This window comes from Oryctolagus cuniculus, chromosome 5, assembly GCF_964237555.1.
Source record: "Oryctolagus cuniculus chromosome 5, mOryCun1.1, whole genome shotgun sequence".
NCBI classification, from domain to species: Eukaryota; Metazoa; Chordata; class Mammalia; order Lagomorpha; family Leporidae; genus Oryctolagus; species Oryctolagus cuniculus.
The window spans coordinates 44,633,954-44,653,486 of NC_091436.1; the positions used below are offsets into that span (position 1 = coordinate 44,633,954).

Here is a 19,533-nt window from a genome sequence, read left to right on the forward strand (position 1 = left end):
AGTCTTGTTATAAGAAGATGTTTCATAGCACGAATGTCTTTTCTGTTATGGGATTTAAAAGGGAACACTCCTCTACTGGTTGCACATGCAGTTTCACCAAAGATGCAAAAAACATTAAGGATTATTTTCTTCCAAGAGCTCCCTAACCATGTCATGAACAAACTTACCACCAAATCTAGAGAACAAATGTCTCTGCCTAGTGTCGTAAGAGGAAAGCCTACAGATAGGAAGAACAGGCATCCGAGTGTGAGGCTGGGTGTGCACAACCTTTTTAAATTAGCTCTATACCCTTCATCAGCGCTTGCAAACTCAACATTGCTCTGACAGGCTCCTCATAAAAAAGAGATACTCATCATTCCCGACCATAATGGCCTGAAGTCTTAGAAGTGCAAAATCAAAGACCAAATAAATCATAAACTAAACTTCAATTTCAAGCACTGAGGACTTTTTAAAGGCTGAAGTTAGAGAGGATGAAGTTATTAAGCTTCTCAAAAATACAGACTAGTTTAAATTCCATCCCATAACCTTCTGCCCTCTGTAGACCCACCATGTGGCCTATGGCTTCAGTCAGCGAGGTTTATTAGTGGGGGGATTTCATGAGTTGGCAAAGCAGAATACTCATTGAATCAACAAAGCATGTCAGCTCAAACAACCTACCATGCAGCTGCTTTTCCTGATTGCTACTTCTGCCTACAGAAGAGATTCAAGTACTCCTGGTTCTTCACCTAAATGCTTCCTGGAAGTGCAAATGCAACAGAAAATAAAAAAAAGAGAGGGACTTTTTTTTTGAGTGTTCTAAGATTCTTTCAAATCTCTCCATGTAAAAATCTATGACAAGAGCTCCAGCAACAACAAACCCTGGACACAGATGATCCCATGACCTGCTCCTGTAGTCCTGGAATCTTTCTATAAAGGAGATAATTTGAAGCTTCTAGGTAATTTTTCCTACTCACTGGGTCCTATTCCAATTTGAATCCTACTGCAGACAAAAATACGCCAAGAGTTTTCACTAACATACCATAGATTTTCTTTTCATTATAAATCAAACTAAATAGGTCATGATTGCTTAATCAGTATGCAAAGTGCCGCCTCTGGGAATCACACACATCCTCTGACAGCTGAACTTCTTTTTAGTGCTTTGAAATCTAATTCTACCCACCCTAACCCGACCACTGCTCATCAGTTCCTGACATCAAAGTTCTCCTCATATGAGGTGCAGTTGTTGTCCTGGAATGGGCATTGTGAGCACTAACAGCAGGGACTTAATTAAGTCAGGAAGAAAACAGATTTTGTTATGACTCCTAACATGTGATTAAGACCCTCCCTTTTCTCCCAGCAGCCAAGGAAAAAAGAGTTTGGGGAAAACAATCTCTCAAAATGATATGCTTGACAGATTTACACCTCCTGCTTAAGAAAGGGATTGAGGGTCAGCAGGTGTGGCCTAGTGAGTAAAATTATCACCTGTGACTCCCAGCATCCCATATGGGTGCCTGTTTGTGTCCCGGCTGCTCTGCTTTCGATCCAGTTCCCTGCTAATGGCCTGGGAAAAGCGGTAGAAGATGGCCCAAGTGCTTGGGCCTCTGCCACCCAAGTGGGAGACCTGGATATAGCTCCTAGCTCCTGGCTTCGCCTTTGCCTAGCTCTGACCTTGTGGCCATCTGGGGAGTAAACCAGTGGATAGAAGATATCTTTCTCTCTCTCTCTGTAACTCTGACTTTTGAGTAAATAAATATTCTAAAAAGAAAAGAAAGAAGGAAAGAAAAGGATTGATTGTTTTCTACAAAGGATAATTAACTGCATTCTTGAAAGTCATTGTGTCCATGATCATCTATATTTATTAAATAACCACCAGAGAAATCTTACTGAGTCCTGTGGCTTCCCACAATATGTATATGCTGATGATTCCCAGATGTATGTCTCTGCCTTTAACTTTTCCTTTGAATTGCCCTCATTGTATCAAAACCTGTCTATACATTACAGGTTAGACCTCAGAGTGCTGAAACAGAATTCTTGGGCCTCCCCTTCCAGACATGTTTCTCCAGCTTTCTCACAACAGTAAATAACTACTGCCTAACCACCTAGTGTTAGACACTGTCCTGCATGTTTTACAAATACTGCCTCAGTAAATCCTCACTACCCTTCAGATAAGTACCAATATAAGCTTATTTTACTGAGGGAGCAAGGCCCTAGATTGCACTCCAAGCACTCCAGTCTACAGCTCAGGAGCTTAACCACAATGCCATACTCTGATCACAGTAAACAGCACCAAAACTAACCAATTAGCCCAAGTCAATGACCTAAGAGTCACATGTGGTCCCTCTATTCTACCTCCACTGGGAAATAACCACTGGGAAGTCCTGTTGGCCCAATCTCTAAATCCTACCCCCTCTGGGTCCATGACTCTCCCTCACGTCATCCCCTACCTAAACAACCACAGGAGCCTCACAAATGATCTTCAGTTTCACCCATGCCCTCCACCATCTACAGTACACAAAGTACCCAAGGTTTATGTTTATGAGTTGGATCAGAACAGATCACTTTCTGCTTCAAACCCTCCCATGGCATCCAGGATAATCCCTACTCCTCTCTATGGCCTGCAGGTCCCAGAGGCTCCCACCACATGTCCTCTCACTTCACTCTAGAGAGTGCCTTGGGTCCCTACAGCTAGTTCAGCATTCAGGTCTTTGCAGAAACGTTTCCTCAGCTCCAGAGCTCTCCCCAAGACCACTGTAAGACTGGATATTTCTTGACATTCACGTCTGAGCTTGGAAGCAACCTCCTAGGACAGGATTCCCCTGCCTGGGACCCACACCAAGCAGTGTCCACACTCAGCTCTGTGACACTCACTAGCACATCCCCGTGCTGTTTTCATCATAGCACTTCCTGGTACCTCCTCCTGTGTTTATCTCCTTGCTTGCTTCTCTCACTTCCTTCTCCACAATCTATGAGAGTTGGAATGTTGTCTGTCTTTGTTGAATTCTAATATCCTGGGACCTTAGATTATCCTCTGCATATTACCACCTACTAGTGGACACTCATTAACACGTTGAATAAATGGAATTGTCCTGGCATTTTTAATGATTTTCTACTGCCCTGGGGCCAAGATAACTCTATTAACAGATGCCACAGCTTAACCCCTCCACTCCCAGCTCTTGAGAAAACACTAATTAACTGGAAACTTTCCTTTGAGAGGAGGCACCTTCACTTCTGCCTGGAGCCTTCCTTGGGCTGTGCTATCCATGTTCAGGCGGCTCCTCCTGCCCCTCCCGTAGGAGGACATTCCCACTCATCCCCCAGAGCTCTGATTAAATCTTGAAATCTTCCCTGAGACCCCAAACCTGGCTCCCACAATACCCTGTATTTTCCTTTGGATCACTCTTCACTTAACTTGTAAAAAACTGAACCAAAACCAAAACAAAACTCTGTCTTCCTGACCAGAGCATAAACTCCATAACCCTAGAGAATAAATATGCTCTCTTCATCCAACCAAAAGTTATTACAAAGCAGACTGCCTGGCTGCAAAACCAATTTGCTTTTCAAACATGGGAAAAGGCAAACCACATATTCTCCCCAGTGTAAAGTGGCTAGAAGTCTTCCTTGAACTTGCCTGTTCTAATTGCACATCCCAGAACAAATACGAATCTCTCCCCTCTCTGCTAACCTTCCACCTCCACCCCTTCAGACACAGGGCAAATTTGATATACCCTCTGCTTTCTTCCACTTCCTTCCTCTCACCTCCATTCAGCAACAGATCTGTCCCGCTTTCCATACAGTTAGTCTACCCCTGCAGTGTGATTAGGGAGGCCAAGCAGGGCAAACCTTCATATCTCTTATACCCCAGAAGGAAGTTCAGGTTTATGTCACATGAAACCTCAGACCTGAATCAAATGCAGAAGTGACCAGTTCCATGGAACTGGAGAAGATTCAGCCTCTCACTTCCACGGCCATTAACTGGTATTGGCCCCCAAAGTGCAAAGACGAGCTCAAAACTTCTGATAGACAAGCTTATTTATTAAGCATTGCTTGCTAAGAATCTAGCCATTCTTTTCAGGAGATTGCTCCCAAGGTGGTGCAAGATATATCTGGAATTGGTGCACATCAATGAATGGTTTCTCATCTTCTTTCCTAATTGTCATCATCAGGTTGGCGCAGGTTGGTTAGCCTGGAGATACTCTGATGACCTCCACAAGAGCTGCCCTACTCTTGGCTGTGCCCTGAACCTGTGAGGTTCAGTCCTTAGGGCACACAGAATAGCAGTCCATAGGACTGCAAGGCCATGTTACAGAGGGAGAGCAACACTCTCCTTCAGCTGGAAACTGGGAGAGCTACAGTGGGGAGACTTCAGGCTCCTTGCAGATCCAGCTCCTAATTCAAAGAGCACAGAAGTCTTAGACCTTGGTTCTTAGGACATGGTAGGCGAATGTGAGATAATTAGTACCGCTTCCTATTACCAGGCCTCCTAAATCCAGAGAAAAGTATAAGCAAAGAAAAGCTGATTCCTAGTTAAGAATTAGGAAGGCAGTATCTTTGCCTACTGGCAGGGCATACTAGGGAAGAAAATACATAATCCAAAGACAAGAATTTCTGGAAGGTGGACTTTGGGGCTAAAGTTAAGTTAGAGAAAGGATGTCTGTGATTTTTCTCACCAGTCCCAGCCCCCAGGGACATGAAATGAAGAAAAATCATATTAAATATGTGGTAATCATCTGTTCTTTGGTACAAGGCCACCTGGCAAGCAAAATGCCTTCAAACATTAGAGAAGTACCACATAGTTAAATATTCCACGTCATTTTAAAAGTAATCCAGTGAAACCATGATCGTAGAATAACCAAGGCTGCTTATCCCTACAAGATGAGATCATGACAAAGCAGGAAACATTCTGTTGGTATAAATCCAGCTTTAAACATTCCTTAGAGTAATCAAGATAAAAAAATACATCCTGGGGCTGGCATTGTGGTGTAGTGGCTAAAGCCACCACCTGCTCATGTGTCCCTTGTTCAAGTCTCTGCTGCTCCACTTCCGATCCAGTTCCCTATTAATGGCCTGAGAAAAGCAGTGGAAGATGGCCCATGTGCTGGTGCTCCTGCCATCCATGTGAGAGACCAGGATGAAGTTCCTGGCTCTTGGCTTCGGCCTGGCTCAGTCCTGGCTGTCCCTGAGACTTGGGGACTGAACCGATGGATGGAAGATCTCTTTCTCTGTCTCTCCCTCTCTCTCAGTAACTCTGCCTTTCAAATAAATAAGTAAATTTTTTAAAAGTTTTTTTAAGTACATCCTAAAACATGAGCAGTGCAACTTTTTTATTCTTAAATTAATTTCCAACAAGTCTGTACTAAAGCTGCCAACCATTTTTGATAGAAATGCAAAATATGTAGTGAATGTCAAGGATTCTCAGAGAAAAATACCTGCTTACTTGTAATTTTGAAGAGAAAAATAAAAAAATACATTTAATAAATGTTTATAAAAATGAAATAAAGAAAAAATACTTCAACCATAAATCCCACAAAAGGAGTCTGAGTGGAAATAGGTTTCGTTTTATGAAGCTGCTTTATGGTCTGTTTCACATGCCACATACTTAATGATTCCTCATCTTCATTTTTGCTTCTTGAGAAAATCTTTTTACCAGTTACAAATTCCAGCTCAGTCTGGTAGGAAGAAACAGAACACAAGCTAGGTAAATATTTTTTAATTCTGCGGACAGTCTACTCACGCCGTGGTCGTCTGCATGTCGTGCCAGCTTTTGCTGAAGTTCTGTTTCAACTCATTCATCAGGTTCATGCCGAGTTTTTGTTTGATCTCCACCAGATGCCTTTCCTTCGCGGACAGAACTTGTCGTAGTGTCGTGATTTCGTCTTCCAGCTGCAGGTAGGAGGGAAAACGGTAAGGAGACGGGCCAGACCAGCTGACAAAGTCCATCCCCTGGAGCTCTTGGTGCCCCACAGCAGATTCTGCATCTGCTGGCTTACAGTCCTATGCTTGTCTGGACCAAATGTGGCCCGTACAGGTGCCGTGCTAATATCTCAGCTAATGATACAGAGTTTAGTCTTAATGTTCATAATGGTAATCAGTGCTCCTTGTTAAAAAAAAAGATTGTACAGCAAAACATAAACAAAATAAAAATCATCTGTAATCTACCAGGAGATGAGCACTTTTTAACAATTTATTTCTAAATGTTATGGGTTGAATGACTGCTTCCAAAGTTCATGCTAAAATTTAGTTGCCATTGCAACCTGATTAAGATCTTGAAGAGGTGATTAGGATTAATGATTAGGATATGGATTAATGCTGTTTCTGTGGGAGTGGGTTTGGTGTCTCAGGGTGGGCTCCTGACAAAAGGTTGAGTTCTGCCTATCCTCTCTCTGTCTGTCTCTCTCGTCCTCCTTCTCTCCATTAGCTGATCATGAGGTAGGAAAGGCCCTCAGCAGACACAGCCCCTTGATGTTGGATCGGCCAGCCTCCAGAATCATGAGCCAAATGAACTTTTTTTGCTTACAATTTACTCAGTTGGTGATATTCTGTGCGAGAGCAACAGAAAAATGAATGGAAAACACTGAACTTCTCTGAAGCCGTACCTGGATATAATATTTGAACAATATGTTTTATTATACTTTCTTTTATAAAACAACATCTTGAGTCGGCATTGTGGTGCCATGGGTTAAGCAGTCCCCTTGGGACACCCATATCCCATACTGGAGTGCCCAGTTGGAGTCCTGCTACTCAGCTTCCAAGCCAGCTTCCTGTCAATGCACCTGGGAAGGCAGCAGATGAAGGCAAGAGTGTCTGGGTCCCTGCCTCCTCCCTCAACCTGGTGTAATCCCAGCTGATGTGGCACTGGGGAGCTAACCAGCAGATGGAAGATCTCTCTCTCTCTGTTTCTCCATCTTTCTCTGTCACTTTAACTTTCAAACATAAATCTATTTAAACAATTACTACTGAAATTCATGTACAAGATTTTTTAATGGACATAGTTCCTCTTTCTACCATGCTACAGATAAGCACCATCTCTTCAGCAATATAAAATCCATCTTGTCATTTCTAACAAAGGAGTTCTGTAAAATATCCAGATTTCAGTGAGTGTTGTTATAGTCTGTGAAAATCAATTTGAACTTCCACAAAATTACGATTTTAAATTGGTTGTCATACTTTAGAATATATTGCTCTGGTAACAGTGTTTAAATTTACATCTTTGTTTTCAGAAAAGAATAAAGACTTGGGACTTTCTTTGTTAAGCTAGAAAAGAATCATTAGAACTCCCCTACATGCCCGGAGATAAGAAAAGTCTGCCACTTTACTAGATGTCTTATTTAAAAAACAAACAGACAGACAAAAAGCAGAAGCTCTGTCTCATTTACATTCCAAGTGTCCCTCTACTTTTGACCACAAAATATACCACTGACTGTGTTAGTCATTTTGCAAATATGTCCCTTGAGTCACCAGAGACAGCTGCTAGAAAAGTGTCAAGAAAGGTGACTGCTATTGGGAAAAAGAACAATTTTACTAGTATAAGGAAGACTCCATGGTGCACAGACAGGAATAATGCGAATCTGCAGATCCACAAGTAAGTACTTCAGCAAGGCAGGCAGAAATATTGAATCAGAACAATAATTAGGATTTTTGCTATCGATAAAAGTCCTGGTAAGCTACCATTGTCTATTTCTTGATGTTGATGGAGAAATTTGTATATGTTCACAAGAATCTTTCCAAAACATAAAATAGGTTATACATTGCATTAACCAGGCATAATCAATAGAACTCTGTCTTTTCCTAATAAGCACGAGTCTGCAGTAGGCACACTTAGGCACACACACTGACAACTCCAAGAGCAGCATACTCAGGACCACCAGAGGAACAATGCTTCTAGCTTTTCTGTTAAATGAGAGCACATTGTTATTTTAAAATTAAACTCCTCCATTCTTTTGTTATCATGTTGTAGTACATTTTTTCATCTTTGTTTATGCATCCTTCTGCATTTGATCTGCTGTTTGATATTTTTCAGGGTTGGTGCTGGCATTGTGAGACAGTGGGTTAAGCCTCCGCCTATGATACCAGCATCCCCTATGGCAGTACCGGTTCCAGTCCCTGTTGCTCCACTTCCAGTTTAATTCCCTGCTAATGCAACTGGGAAAGTAGCAGGGAAGATGGCCCAAGTACTTAGCATGTGGGAGATCTGGATAGAGTTCCTGGCTCCTGGCTTCAGCCTGGCCCAGCCCCAAAGAACAGTCATTTAGGAAATGAACCAGCATTATCGAAAATATCTCTCTCTCTCTCTCTCTCTCTCTCTGTCTGTCTCTCCTTTTCTCTGTGTCACTCTGCCTTTCAAATAAATAAAATAAATCTTTAAACATATTTTTCAAGGTTGTATCTCTTGCTTGGGCTTCATGTCAAAAATTAATTCTTTACTAGAAAGCCCTTTTCTGCTTTCCTTTAGATCATAACAGGTTCTGTGTCCTTGAAATTACTGGGAGTCTGGTATTTTCTTTCTTAACAAAAGGTATATGCTGTAGGTTCTACTGTGTAATAAAAATAATGTGGTGCCAGCGTTATGGCACAGATTATTAAGCCATCGCCTGTAGTGCTAGCATCCAAAATGGTTCAAGTCCCAGCTGCTCCACTTCCTACCCAGCTCCCAGCTAATGCACCTGGGAAAGCAGGAGAATATGGCCCAAGTATGCTGACACCTACGTGTGAGATCTGGAAGAAGCTCCTGGCTCCTGGCCACAATCTGGCCCAGTCCCTGCTGTTGCAGCCATTTGAGGAATGAACCAATAGATGGAAGACTCCTCTCTCTCTCTGTCTCTCATTCTCTTTCTCTGTAACTCTGCCTTTCAAATAAATAATCTTTTGAAAAAATATTAATGGGAACATTTTAAGTAACAGAAAAAAGATTATAGATGAAAGAAAGAAGATGAAAGGCTTAAATATGTTAACATTCCCAGTATCATACCCATGTTCCACCAGATACTATGAATGAGCCAGTGAATTATTCACTAATTACATGGGAGTTATGAGGATTCAGAATTTTTATTAGATTTTTAATTAAATCTTGATACCAAAACGTGATAAAGAGAAACATAAAATGGCCAATTTACTAAACAGCATCTCAGATGCTGTGAACAAAGTCTAATCACTTCAGTAATACGTAGGGCTTAAACTTCTCAAAACTTTCAGCATATTTACTTGAGACCTACATATACACCAAAAATCTACTAAGCAAGTTTCAGGAGAGGAAATACCGACAATCTTAAATTATATAAACTTGCAAGATTCAAAATGACCAAACACTTCTCTTTCTACACAGCTAAGAGTTTGGCCACAACAAGGTCTTAATCAAAAGTATTTAAATGATGATGATGGTGAAATTCAATGTCTCATTTGTTAATGGGATTTTTTTTTTTTTTGGCTTAGTTCTACTTGTGGTTCTCAACTTCAGTTTACATAAGAGTCAGTTGCCAAGACAGCATATGGAAAATGCATATTCTCAGGTGTATTTTCCTTCCTCATGCCCTAAGATTATGATGTCCTAAGCTTAGGAGGCCTGAGTATTTAACACACATCTCCAGATATTCTGATACAGATGATGTCAGAACTGTATATGGTTAGTTCTGTTGTAAACCACATTAAATTTGGAATGAAGTGGAGTGCAGGTAAATCACATTAATTCATAGGTACTTAATGCATCCTTTCCCCTTTAATTTTAAATTAATTATTTCTTTGTTAGAAACCAATAGGGTGGTTCTTTGGTTTCTTGACTCCCAGAGGATCTCCTTGTAGGATATTATACCCAAGATTATATTAAACATGATTGTTTAACAAGGAATTACCAAGAAAATAACAAATGTTGGCAAAGATGTAGGGGAACTGGCAGCTTTGTACATGGCTGGTTGGAATGTAAAATGGTTCAGCTACATGGAAAACAGTCTGGCAACTTCCCAAAATGTTAAACACAGAATTACTGTACAACCCAGCAGTTCTACTACTAGGTGTACATGATGGTTAGTTTTAGGTGTCAACTTGACTAGATTAAGGAATACAAGAAACCTGGGAAAATGCTATTCTGTGTGTGTTTGTAAGGGTGTTTCCAAGTGAGATTAACAAGTCCGAGTCAGATCAGAGACACCAGGCACCATCAACTGGCTGGGCACCTGAGGAGAACAAATCTAAAAGGTCAATCAGTCTCTCTGAGAGTTGGTCTTAGACATTAGAGCTCCAGGCTGGCTGACCTTAGAACTTTCTAAGACTTACACCACTCACCTGCTCCATGGTACTCAGGCTTTCAGCTAGAACCAAGAATTTTACCTCTTGCTTCCCTGATTCTGAGGCCTAGAGACTTGGACTGTGCTACTGGTATCCCAGCATCTCCAGCCAACAGATGACTGGTTGTGGGATTTATCAGCTGTCATAATCTCATCAGCCAATTCCCCTGGTAGATAAATTCCCTCTCAACTGTATGTGTGTGTCCTGTTGATTTTGTCTCTCTGTAGAACCCTAACACAGTAAATATCCCAAAGAATTGACAGCATGTACCCAAACACATGCATGTTCACACAAGTTCACAGCAATATTATTCTCGGCAGCCAAAAGGTGGAACCACCTCAACTGGTCATCAAAGGATGTATGGACAAATTGCAACCGGCTTTTATGCCATAAAAGGAAATGAAATACTGATATATGTGAATAAACCTCCAAAACATGATGTCTCCCACCAAAAGCAGCCTTCTTATTGCCAGCACTTGGTAAGCCCACAAAAAATGTTGGCCTATGTGGGCAATGGAATTATGAGGTTCTCCAAAGTCTAAGGGCATCCTCATGGGAATATTAACAACAAAACACTGCAGAATAAGGTGCGGAGGCAGAGTGGAGGATGGAGATGCAGGGATCCAGTGGAGCCAGCAGGCAGAGGATGCAGGGACACTAAGGAGAGGAGAGGACCAGAGAGGAGACGCGATACCTGGTACACTGAGGACCCACTTGCAGCAAAGCAGAGATTAACACATCCTGGTACAGGAAGTCTTGCTCTGGCTCTTTGGTTCATGGCCACAACACAGTGCCTGACTCAAAGGCAGCGATCAAACAGGCTGGCTCCTGAGATGCCTTGGTTCTTGAGTGGTGACAGGACCCAGCAGGTTCTTTCGCAGATGCAGAGAGAGCTGCTTGTGACTAGGGTCCCAGGAAGAATGTTTGTGGAGAGAAGACAGAGGAGCCGAGTTGTCTATCAGATATCCCAGTTACTCCTATAAAGCTAGAGGTGCAACCGCCTCAATGGCTGTCTGAATGTGTTCTTAGAATTAAATCCTAGCAGTGCAGGTCAAATCTGAATGCATGTGGGATGTAAAAGAAGTGCTTTGGTATGTGTGTGTGTGCGCACACACGCAAGGATAGTAAAAGCAGATTTAAGAAAGAATGAGCATAGAGCAGAGGTGGCTGAAGGAAAGGGAGAAGTGGAAGCACAAAGAGGAAAAATGGCAAAGATCTACTTCCTTTGCTTTTCACTGGGTCTGGGGCAGACGGCTGTGCCCTGTGCCTCTAGAAGTCAGCATGCCACCTCGCAACATGTGGCACTTCTTCATCTCGGAAGAGCCCAGAAGTCAGAGGCACATGCGGAGGTAGAGCACTGTAAAGTATGATCACATGAATCCCAGTAACTGATCCTACACAGTGTCAGGATTCCCATAGAGAGATCAGCATCTCCTATCAGAATGCTGGGCTGCATACCCAGCTCTGGTCTTCATTCTGGCTTCTATTAATGCAGACTGAGAGACAGCAGCAATGGCTGAAGTGACTGAGTTTCTGTCCCCAACGTGGGAACTCTCAGTTGAATTTTCAGCTCCTGGATTCCCTCCCAGTTGGGGGCCGCTGTGGGCATTTGGGGAGTGAACCAGTAGATGGGAGCTTTCTCTGTCTCTCAAATTAAAAATAAAAGGCACTACAAATCCAATGCTTACTTTTTTCTTCATTATAAAAGTAGCATATGTCATTGTTGAACATTTAGAAAAATACAGAATGCTGGGACCGGCGCTGTGGCGTAGTAGGTAAAGCCACTGCCTGCAGTGCTGTCATCCCATATGGGCGCCAGTTGGAGTCCTGGCTGCTCCACTTCTGATCCAGCTCTCTGCTGTGGCCTGGGAAAGCAGAAGATGGCCTACGTGCTCGGGCCTCTGAACCTGCATGGGAGACCTGGAAGAAGCTCCTGGCTCCTGGCTTCGGATTGGCGCCGTTGCAGCCAGTTGGGGAGTGAACCAGCGGATGGAAGACCTCTCTCTCACCTTCTCTCTCTGTGTAACTCTGAATTTTAAATAAATAAATAAATCTTAAAAAAGAATGCAGAATGCTGGGACTGGTGTAGTGGCACAGCAGGTTAAGACATTGCCTGCAATGCTGGCATCCCGTATGAGTACCAGTTCAAGCCCTGGCTGCTCCACTTCTGATCCAGCTCCCTGCTAAAGCACCTGGAAACGCAGCAGATGATGACCCAAGTGCATAGGTCCCTGCCACCCATGGGGGACACCCAGATGGAGTTCCAGACTACTGGCTTTGGCCTGGCTCAGCCCTGACCATTGCAGCCATTTGGGGAGTGAACCAGTGGATCGAAGGGGTCTCTCTCTCTCTCTCTCTCTCTCTCTCTAAATCTCTGTAACTGCCTCTCCAACAAAAAAATAAATTAAAAAAAAAAATAAAAACACTGCACAAAAACGAACATGCATTAATCTGTGCACATATATCCCAATAATCCCAAAACCCTGAAAAATTCAAGGCATTTTATAGTGGTCAATCTGTTAACACAGATTGTGCTGAAGTTAACTATCACTATCCTATCTTAGAACTGGCTAGTTATATCAGTGTGCAGGACACAAACTTTGGATACAGATCATGAAGCAGAATTTCAGGCAGAAAGATGTGGAGCTAGTTCATTGTCTGAAAAGGCTCGTTTTGCTCAGTGTTCTCTGGTATGTGGGGTCAATCAGTGGCTGCACACAGATCCAGCTAAACATCCAGGCTAGAGCCTGGCACTGTGGCATAGCAGGTGAAGCCGATGCCTGTAGTGCCAGCATCCCATATGGGTGCAGGTTTGAGACCTGGCTGCCCCACTTCTGATCAAGCTCTCTGCTGTGGCCTGGGAAAGCAGTAGAAGATGGCCCAAGTCCTCGGGCCCCTGCACTCATGTGGGAGACCCAAATGCAGCTCTTGGCTCCTGGCTTCAAATCGGCTCAGTTCTGGCCGTGTGGCCATCTGGGGAGTGAACCAGCAGATGGTAGAGGACCTCCCTCCCTCCCTCCCTCTCTCTCTCTTTCTCTGTCTCTTTGCCTTTCAAATAAATAAATCAATCTTTAAAAAAAAATCCAGGCTTCTTGATCTGAGGCACTAAGCTTACTGAAATCGTTTCTGGCTGTGCCAGAGGAACAAGCTGCTCTTTATTGAAAGTGAAATTATTTTAAAGTCAGGCACAGAAAGACTCACTCATTTGGGAAATCTAAAAAAAATTATCTCATAAAAGTTACAGAACAGAGCAGTATGTACCAGAAGTTGGGGAGGGAAGTGGCGGGGGTCAATAGGGGTCAATAGGTGCAATCCTACAGCTGGGTAAGAGGAGTAAGTCCTGGCATTCTATTTGCACAGTAGGGTGACTACAGTCAACAATATTGAATCTTACTATTTTAAAACAACTAGAAGAGGAGCTTGTGTTGTGGCACACAAGGTAAACCCTCTGCCTAGGATCCTGGCATCCCATACAGGCACCTGCTCATGTCTTGGCTGCTCCACTTCTAATCCAGCTCCCTGCTAATGGCCTGGAAAAAGCAGTAGCAGATGGCCCAAATGTTTGGGCCCCATCTCCCATGTGGGAGATCTGGATGAAGCTCCTGGCTCCTGACTTGGGTCTGGCTCAGCCCTGGCTGTTATGGCCACTAGGGTGATGAACCAGCATACAGAGGACCTCACTCTCTCTGTCTCTCCCTCTCTCTATGACTCTGGCTTCCAAATAAATAGATAAATATTTTTAAAGAATTTAAAAACAAAACTAGAAAAGAGGCTTTTGAATGTCTCTCACAAAGAAATGACAAATGTTTGGGTGATGGATGTCTCATATCTTGCTCTGACCACTATATAATAGATGCATGAACTAAAACATCACACTGTACCCCATGGGAATGTACACAACCATTATGTCAATTAAAATAAAATTTAAATTAGGAATATTTAATGAAATTTACTTCAGGATGTCTTGTAAAAGCATCTAGTTTTTAATTGTGCTATGAACTGTCAGAACACACTCTCCAGGGGTCAGAACTTGAAGAGTTGAGACTGGGCAAGGGGGTAGCATTAAGATGGAACTCAAACTGCATGCTCTCTCGCCTGGGGACAGCCAGAGCAGGAAGGCAATGACCTCACTTCTGCTTCCGGTGGGAACAGGACACAGAATGAGGAGACAAGGCTGGCCTCTGCTCCTCTTGTCCTGCTGCCTTGCTGGAGCTGGGCAGCCCTTTCTCTAGCCCTCTCCTCCTAGAAAGTGAAGGGCCTTTGGCCTGGTGTTTAAGGGTGAGTGTGTACAAGGCTGAGTGTGCATCACAAACAAAAGGCTTGAACCCAAGGCTGTCTTCACAATGAGCCCTGCATCCGCCGCCCTTCTTGGCCCATATCCCCAGCACAATGACACAAGATCTAACTGGGTCTCAGTTAACCATAGCTTTCCTCTCCACCTTTAAGCTTTAGTCTTCTGCAAAAGTGCAGATTCCATTGCTTCTATGATGGACTTTTCCATTAAAATCATTTTGAAGTGTTTATTGAGCCAAGCTGCTGACCTAAAACATAAACCACTCTTAAGAAAGAGCCTGCACCTAGAATATGGTCATGAAGGGTTCCATCAGGTGTGTCATTTATTACTCCCAGAATATTCTGGTAATAAAAAAAAGTAAGTGGTGCACATTTAAAGCTAATTGTGATTATAACTTCAGCAGACCAGTCATTCATTTTACCACTGTAACCAACGGTAACAGACAGTCAGCATTATAAAAATACCATGGGAAAAAAATGAATCATCTTGCCATGCACTCATTTATTAAATATATTAAATGAAAACCACACAATTGCAACATGAGACTTATTTGAAACTAATAGCAACTCTCAAGATGCAGGGATAGAAACAGCATCAAGTTTACTAAACATACCTGGACTAATTCTGCCTTTAACTCCTCCTTCTCCTCCTCAGAGAGCATGCTAGAGAAGTCAGCACTGGCTACTGTGCTTTCATCTCTTCCTTGCAATGGGTCAGTCTCCAGCAAACCTTGAGGCAAAATATATAAAACAATGCAATTTTTAAAACAAGTTTAGCCAATTTCTGTCATAACCAGGTGGACTAGAAACACTGATGGATGGTAATGAACTGAGCAGGATTTAGCTTCCCAAACTTATGCAGAAGTGTAAATTCTGAAGTCTTATGTTAATGGCTGAAAGATTCAGAGTGGAAACTTGATCTAATTGTACCATCTTCGAGGTGGGACTGGTGAGAGATCTTTAGGTCACTGGAGTTTGCCCTTGGAAGGCAGTTCTTGCAACACAGTTGGTTCGTTAAGCCAAGTTTGGCCTAGCATCACTCTCCCGCTTGCAGGCTCACCGTGGGATGGCTCCTCTGCACACACTCCACCAAGGCCAGCCTCCACCAGATGCCACACTAACAGAGCCACCCAATCCTGAACTGTGAACCTCCAAATTGTGATCTGAAATAAACCTTTTCCTTCCCAGGGAGCTCCTTTTGGGTATTTGACAGTTAGGAAAAGCTGACTAATACAATGACTTCACTGAGAAAACAACTAAAAATTCCAGAAAAGGAAGACAGACGCCTTCCTGAGTGGCTGAGGAGCACCAAGGAGTCAAAGAACCAGTAAGGGGTGAGTGTTCAGCCTCACAGTTACGATGCTGGTTAAGACGCCCACACCCTCTAATCAGAGTGCCAGGGTCTGGTAGCTGGCCCCAGTTCCTGACTCCAGCTTCCTGCTACTGCAGACCTAGGAGACAGCAGGTGACAGCTCAAGCAATTGGGTCCCTGCCCCAACCTGGGTGACTCAATCTCGGTTCCTGGCTCCCAGCCATGGCTTGGCCCGGTCCAGGCCATTGCAAGAATTTGGGGAATTTCTCTCTTCCTCTCCTCTGTCTCACAAATAAATAAAGGGAAAATGGGACACCTGAGATATAAACAAAACAAGCTTTCATATAATTAACTCTGTATTTGTCATACAAGTGAATTCCCTATTTGATTTTCACAGTCTCATGGGAGTTAAGGGGCAGAACCAAAGCCAAGGCCACCCAGGAGAGGAGTTTAATGTGAGACCCCTGCACAGGGCTACATCTGATAATCAGGTGACCAGGAGATAAATCCTTTGCCCTGGGCTGACATTGTGGCTCAGAGGGTTAAGCTGCTCCCTGCAATGCTGCCATCCCATATCGGAGCACCAGTTCTAGTCCTGGCTGCTCCACTTTCCATCCTGCTCCCTGCTAATGTGTCTGAAAAAGCAGCAGAAGATGGCCCAAGTGCTTGGGCCCCTGCATTCATGTGGGTGACCCAGATGAATTACCTGGCTCCTGGCTTTGGCCTAGCCAGCCTTGGCCATTGTGGCCACATGGGGAGTGAACCAGCAGATAGAAGACCTCTTTCTTTCTGTCTCCTCGTCTCTCTCTGTCACTCTGCATTTCAAATAAATAAATAACTCCTTAAAAGAATGTAAGGACATCCAAGAATAAATGTTAAGTTTTTTTTTTTTAAACTCTTTGTCCCCCATAGGTATCTGCAAGGAAAGGGGCCCATCTTGAAACTCAGCAGTCAATGGATAAGGTAATGATTATGGCTTGGATATTTTTGGGTGTCTCCCAAGTCCTGTGTGTAAAAGTGCATCCAGAGTGGTGCTACAGGGAGGTGGTAGAAACTTTAGGAGGTGGAGCAAGGTAGAAGGTCCTTAGGTAACTGGGGGTGTACTGTAAAGTGTTGGTGACCTCTTGAGTTCTTGCAACAGGATTGATTAAAAAAAAAAAAAAGTCTGGGTTCGTTCCCAGCCACTTTCTCTGCCTCTTCTTACCACATGACCCTACCTCCACACTGGGCTCCTCCGTTGCCATCCACCAACCTCAGCAGACACAAAACAATTGGATACCTAGTCTTGAACTTAAACATCCAACACCGAGCTACATAATCCTTTCTCATGTCATAGTTAGCTGTCTCAGGTATTTCATTATAGTAATGAAAAACTGACTAACACAACTATGATTTAAAAATTGGGGATCCTGGTTTTCTCTGATGATAGAGGGGTAGAGATGTGAAATGGGGGCACCCAGAGAAACCCTCAGAGGATTAATGATAATGCTCCATTTCTGGGATGCTGAATTTCTGGGCATGGCTATTTTTGTACCTTACCCTTATTTTCTAAGTACTCTTTTGTACAATTATCATTATTTAACAATTAAATGGATTAATTTGTTAACTAAATTAACAATTAAAATGGATTTGGTCTAAAGTCAAAAGAGCATGAGAAAAATTATCTTGCAAAATCAGAACAGTTTAAGAAAAGAGAGTAAAAAACAGGGTGCAATTTTGCACAGTTCCTCTGAAACTGGTCTCAGTCTCGAGTCTCACGTATCCACAATATTCTTTCTGTCTGAATTCACAGTGTGCATTAACATCCTGTGTCACCAGTAGCACACAAACACACACTAGTTAACATGGTATGTTGCTGATCTAAGCTTCATTAGCTCTGGTCCCTTCCACCTACTCCCCATCCCAATTTCAATGCTAAGTAATTTCCTTCTTTTATAAGTAATACATGTTGGGGCTGCTGCTGTGGTGTAGCTGGTAAGGCCTCTGCCTGCACTGCCAGTATCCCTTATGAATGCAGGTTCAAGTCCCGGCTGCTCTACTTCCGATCCAGCTCTCTGCTGAGGCCTGGGAAAGCAATAGAAGCCCCTGTACCCGCGTGGGAGACCCGGAAGAAGCTCCTGGCTCCTGGCTTGGGATATACAGAGCTCCTGGCTCTGTATAACTCTTTCAAATAAATAAACAAATCTTTTAAAAAAAAGTTTGTTAATGAAGAGCAGTTTAAACAATGACAGTTATCAGTTAAAATGGTTACAAACCATGATTTTAGATTAATAACTACATCCTACATTTGTGGCAAACAGCTAAATGTTACAGAATTTCTTTTCAATGTTAAATAATCCTGTAGTATATTAGGGAATTAAACAAATCTGGCTGTTATAACCAAAGGGAGAAAAATGTATAGTTTCAAAAGAATAAAAATATTTAATAAAAGAAATCAAGAAAGAGGATTAAAATTCAAATTTACTATGTCTTAAATAATAGAGTTAAGACTATAAAATTTATAACTTAATTATAATTGCTTCATGATGCTTGGTAAAAATAACTCAGGTATCCTTTTAACATAAACATCAAAATATCTACATTTATTCTCCAAAGGAAAAATTATTGAGCTAATCTTATTACAATGGATTTATGATTATCTTTATATTCACAAAAAAGCTAATATAAGTCAATTCCAGAACAGTGAAAATTAAGGACATAAAACAAGCTTATTTATTAGAATTCTACTTTCTGCACATTTAATAAAACTACCATGAAGTCCTAAATATTTTTCATGCACCTCTGTCACTGAGGTGCTTTTTATTCATTTGTTAATGACTTTATGTCTCACCTATTATTGAATCACAGGTACAACAGAAAGGACTTCAAAAGCGTTTGTTCCTCTTGTCCTGGAAGTTTTTTTGGCAGAGGCTTCAAATGTCAAGAAGAACACAATGGGTGCTTTACATCCTCACATTCTAAAGCAAAGGACTGAACCCCAGTGCACAACATGCCAGGAGCGTCCCTCTAAAACTGGTTCGTCCAGGGCTGGGGTCACCTGCTTCCATTCTTTGAGAGGGAGGCTAGAGTGGAGTAGGCAAACAGTGGCCTTGCCGGAAATTTGCGTACAAAAGCAAATCATCAAATCAAATAAAAACTCCCACCTCCGGAAGGCCATCCCACCTGCATGCACATCTTTCTATTTTCTTACACACCTTAGCACACACATTACCCCTCCCCCGATATTTTAACATCCCAGAAATCAGAATGCTTCTTTTTTTTTTTAACTTTTATTTAATAAATATAAATTTCCAAAGTACAGCTTATGGATTACAATGGCTTTTTCTCCCCATAACTTCCCTCCCACCCGCAACCCTCCCCTCTCCTGCTCCCTCTCCCAGAATGTTTCTTATAACCTTATAATTAATTGGCATTTTTTTCTTTCTTAGTGGTATACAATAGCTATCTTAAAATCTTTGGCACCTTACATTAATATATATATTTATATATACACACACATATATATCATAGGTAATTAAAATGAGATAACACTGTTTTGTAATTGGATACTTTTTTTCTTTTCTCATTCTTTTTCATCTCATCTAAAACTTAACCATATCAAAGATTCTCAAAGGATCCCATAATATATTTAGAGCTGGTTTGCCAAAATTGATAGCCAGTTCACAACAACATAT

General features: G+C 42.3%; 1 protein-coding gene and 1 long non-coding RNA gene across 18 annotated transcripts in view; one reads left to right on the forward strand and one right to left on the reverse strand.

Annotated features, from left to right (window-relative positions):
• Nucleotides 1–19,533, reverse strand: part of TPD52L1 (TPD52 like 1) — a 96,212-nt gene that overhangs the window by 17,224 nt on the left and 59,455 nt on the right. For all 17 annotated transcript variants that reach the window (XR_011388538.1, XR_011388537.1, XR_007922839.2 and 14 more), the window contains 2 exons: nucleotides 15,162–15,277; nucleotides 5,711–5,859 (listed from right to left, as the gene is read on the reverse strand). Coding sequence is in view for 14 of the 17 variants with exons in the window: in XM_008263464.4 (XP_008261686.1) it covers nucleotides 5,711–5,859; nucleotides 15,162–15,277 (265 nt within the window). In the remaining 3 variants the exon portion in view is untranslated. The remainder of the gene's footprint in view (nucleotides 1–5,710; nucleotides 5,860–15,161; nucleotides 15,278–19,533) is intronic.
• The window catches only part of LOC127492971 (uncharacterized), a 43,152-nt gene continuing 38,791 nt past the window's right edge, over nucleotides 15,173–19,533 (forward strand). The window contains exons 1-2 of the long non-coding RNA XR_007922841.2: nucleotides 15,173–15,881; nucleotides 16,772–16,822. This is a non-coding gene — a long non-coding RNA (uncharacterized lncRNA). The remainder of the gene's footprint in view (nucleotides 15,882–16,771; nucleotides 16,823–19,533) is intronic.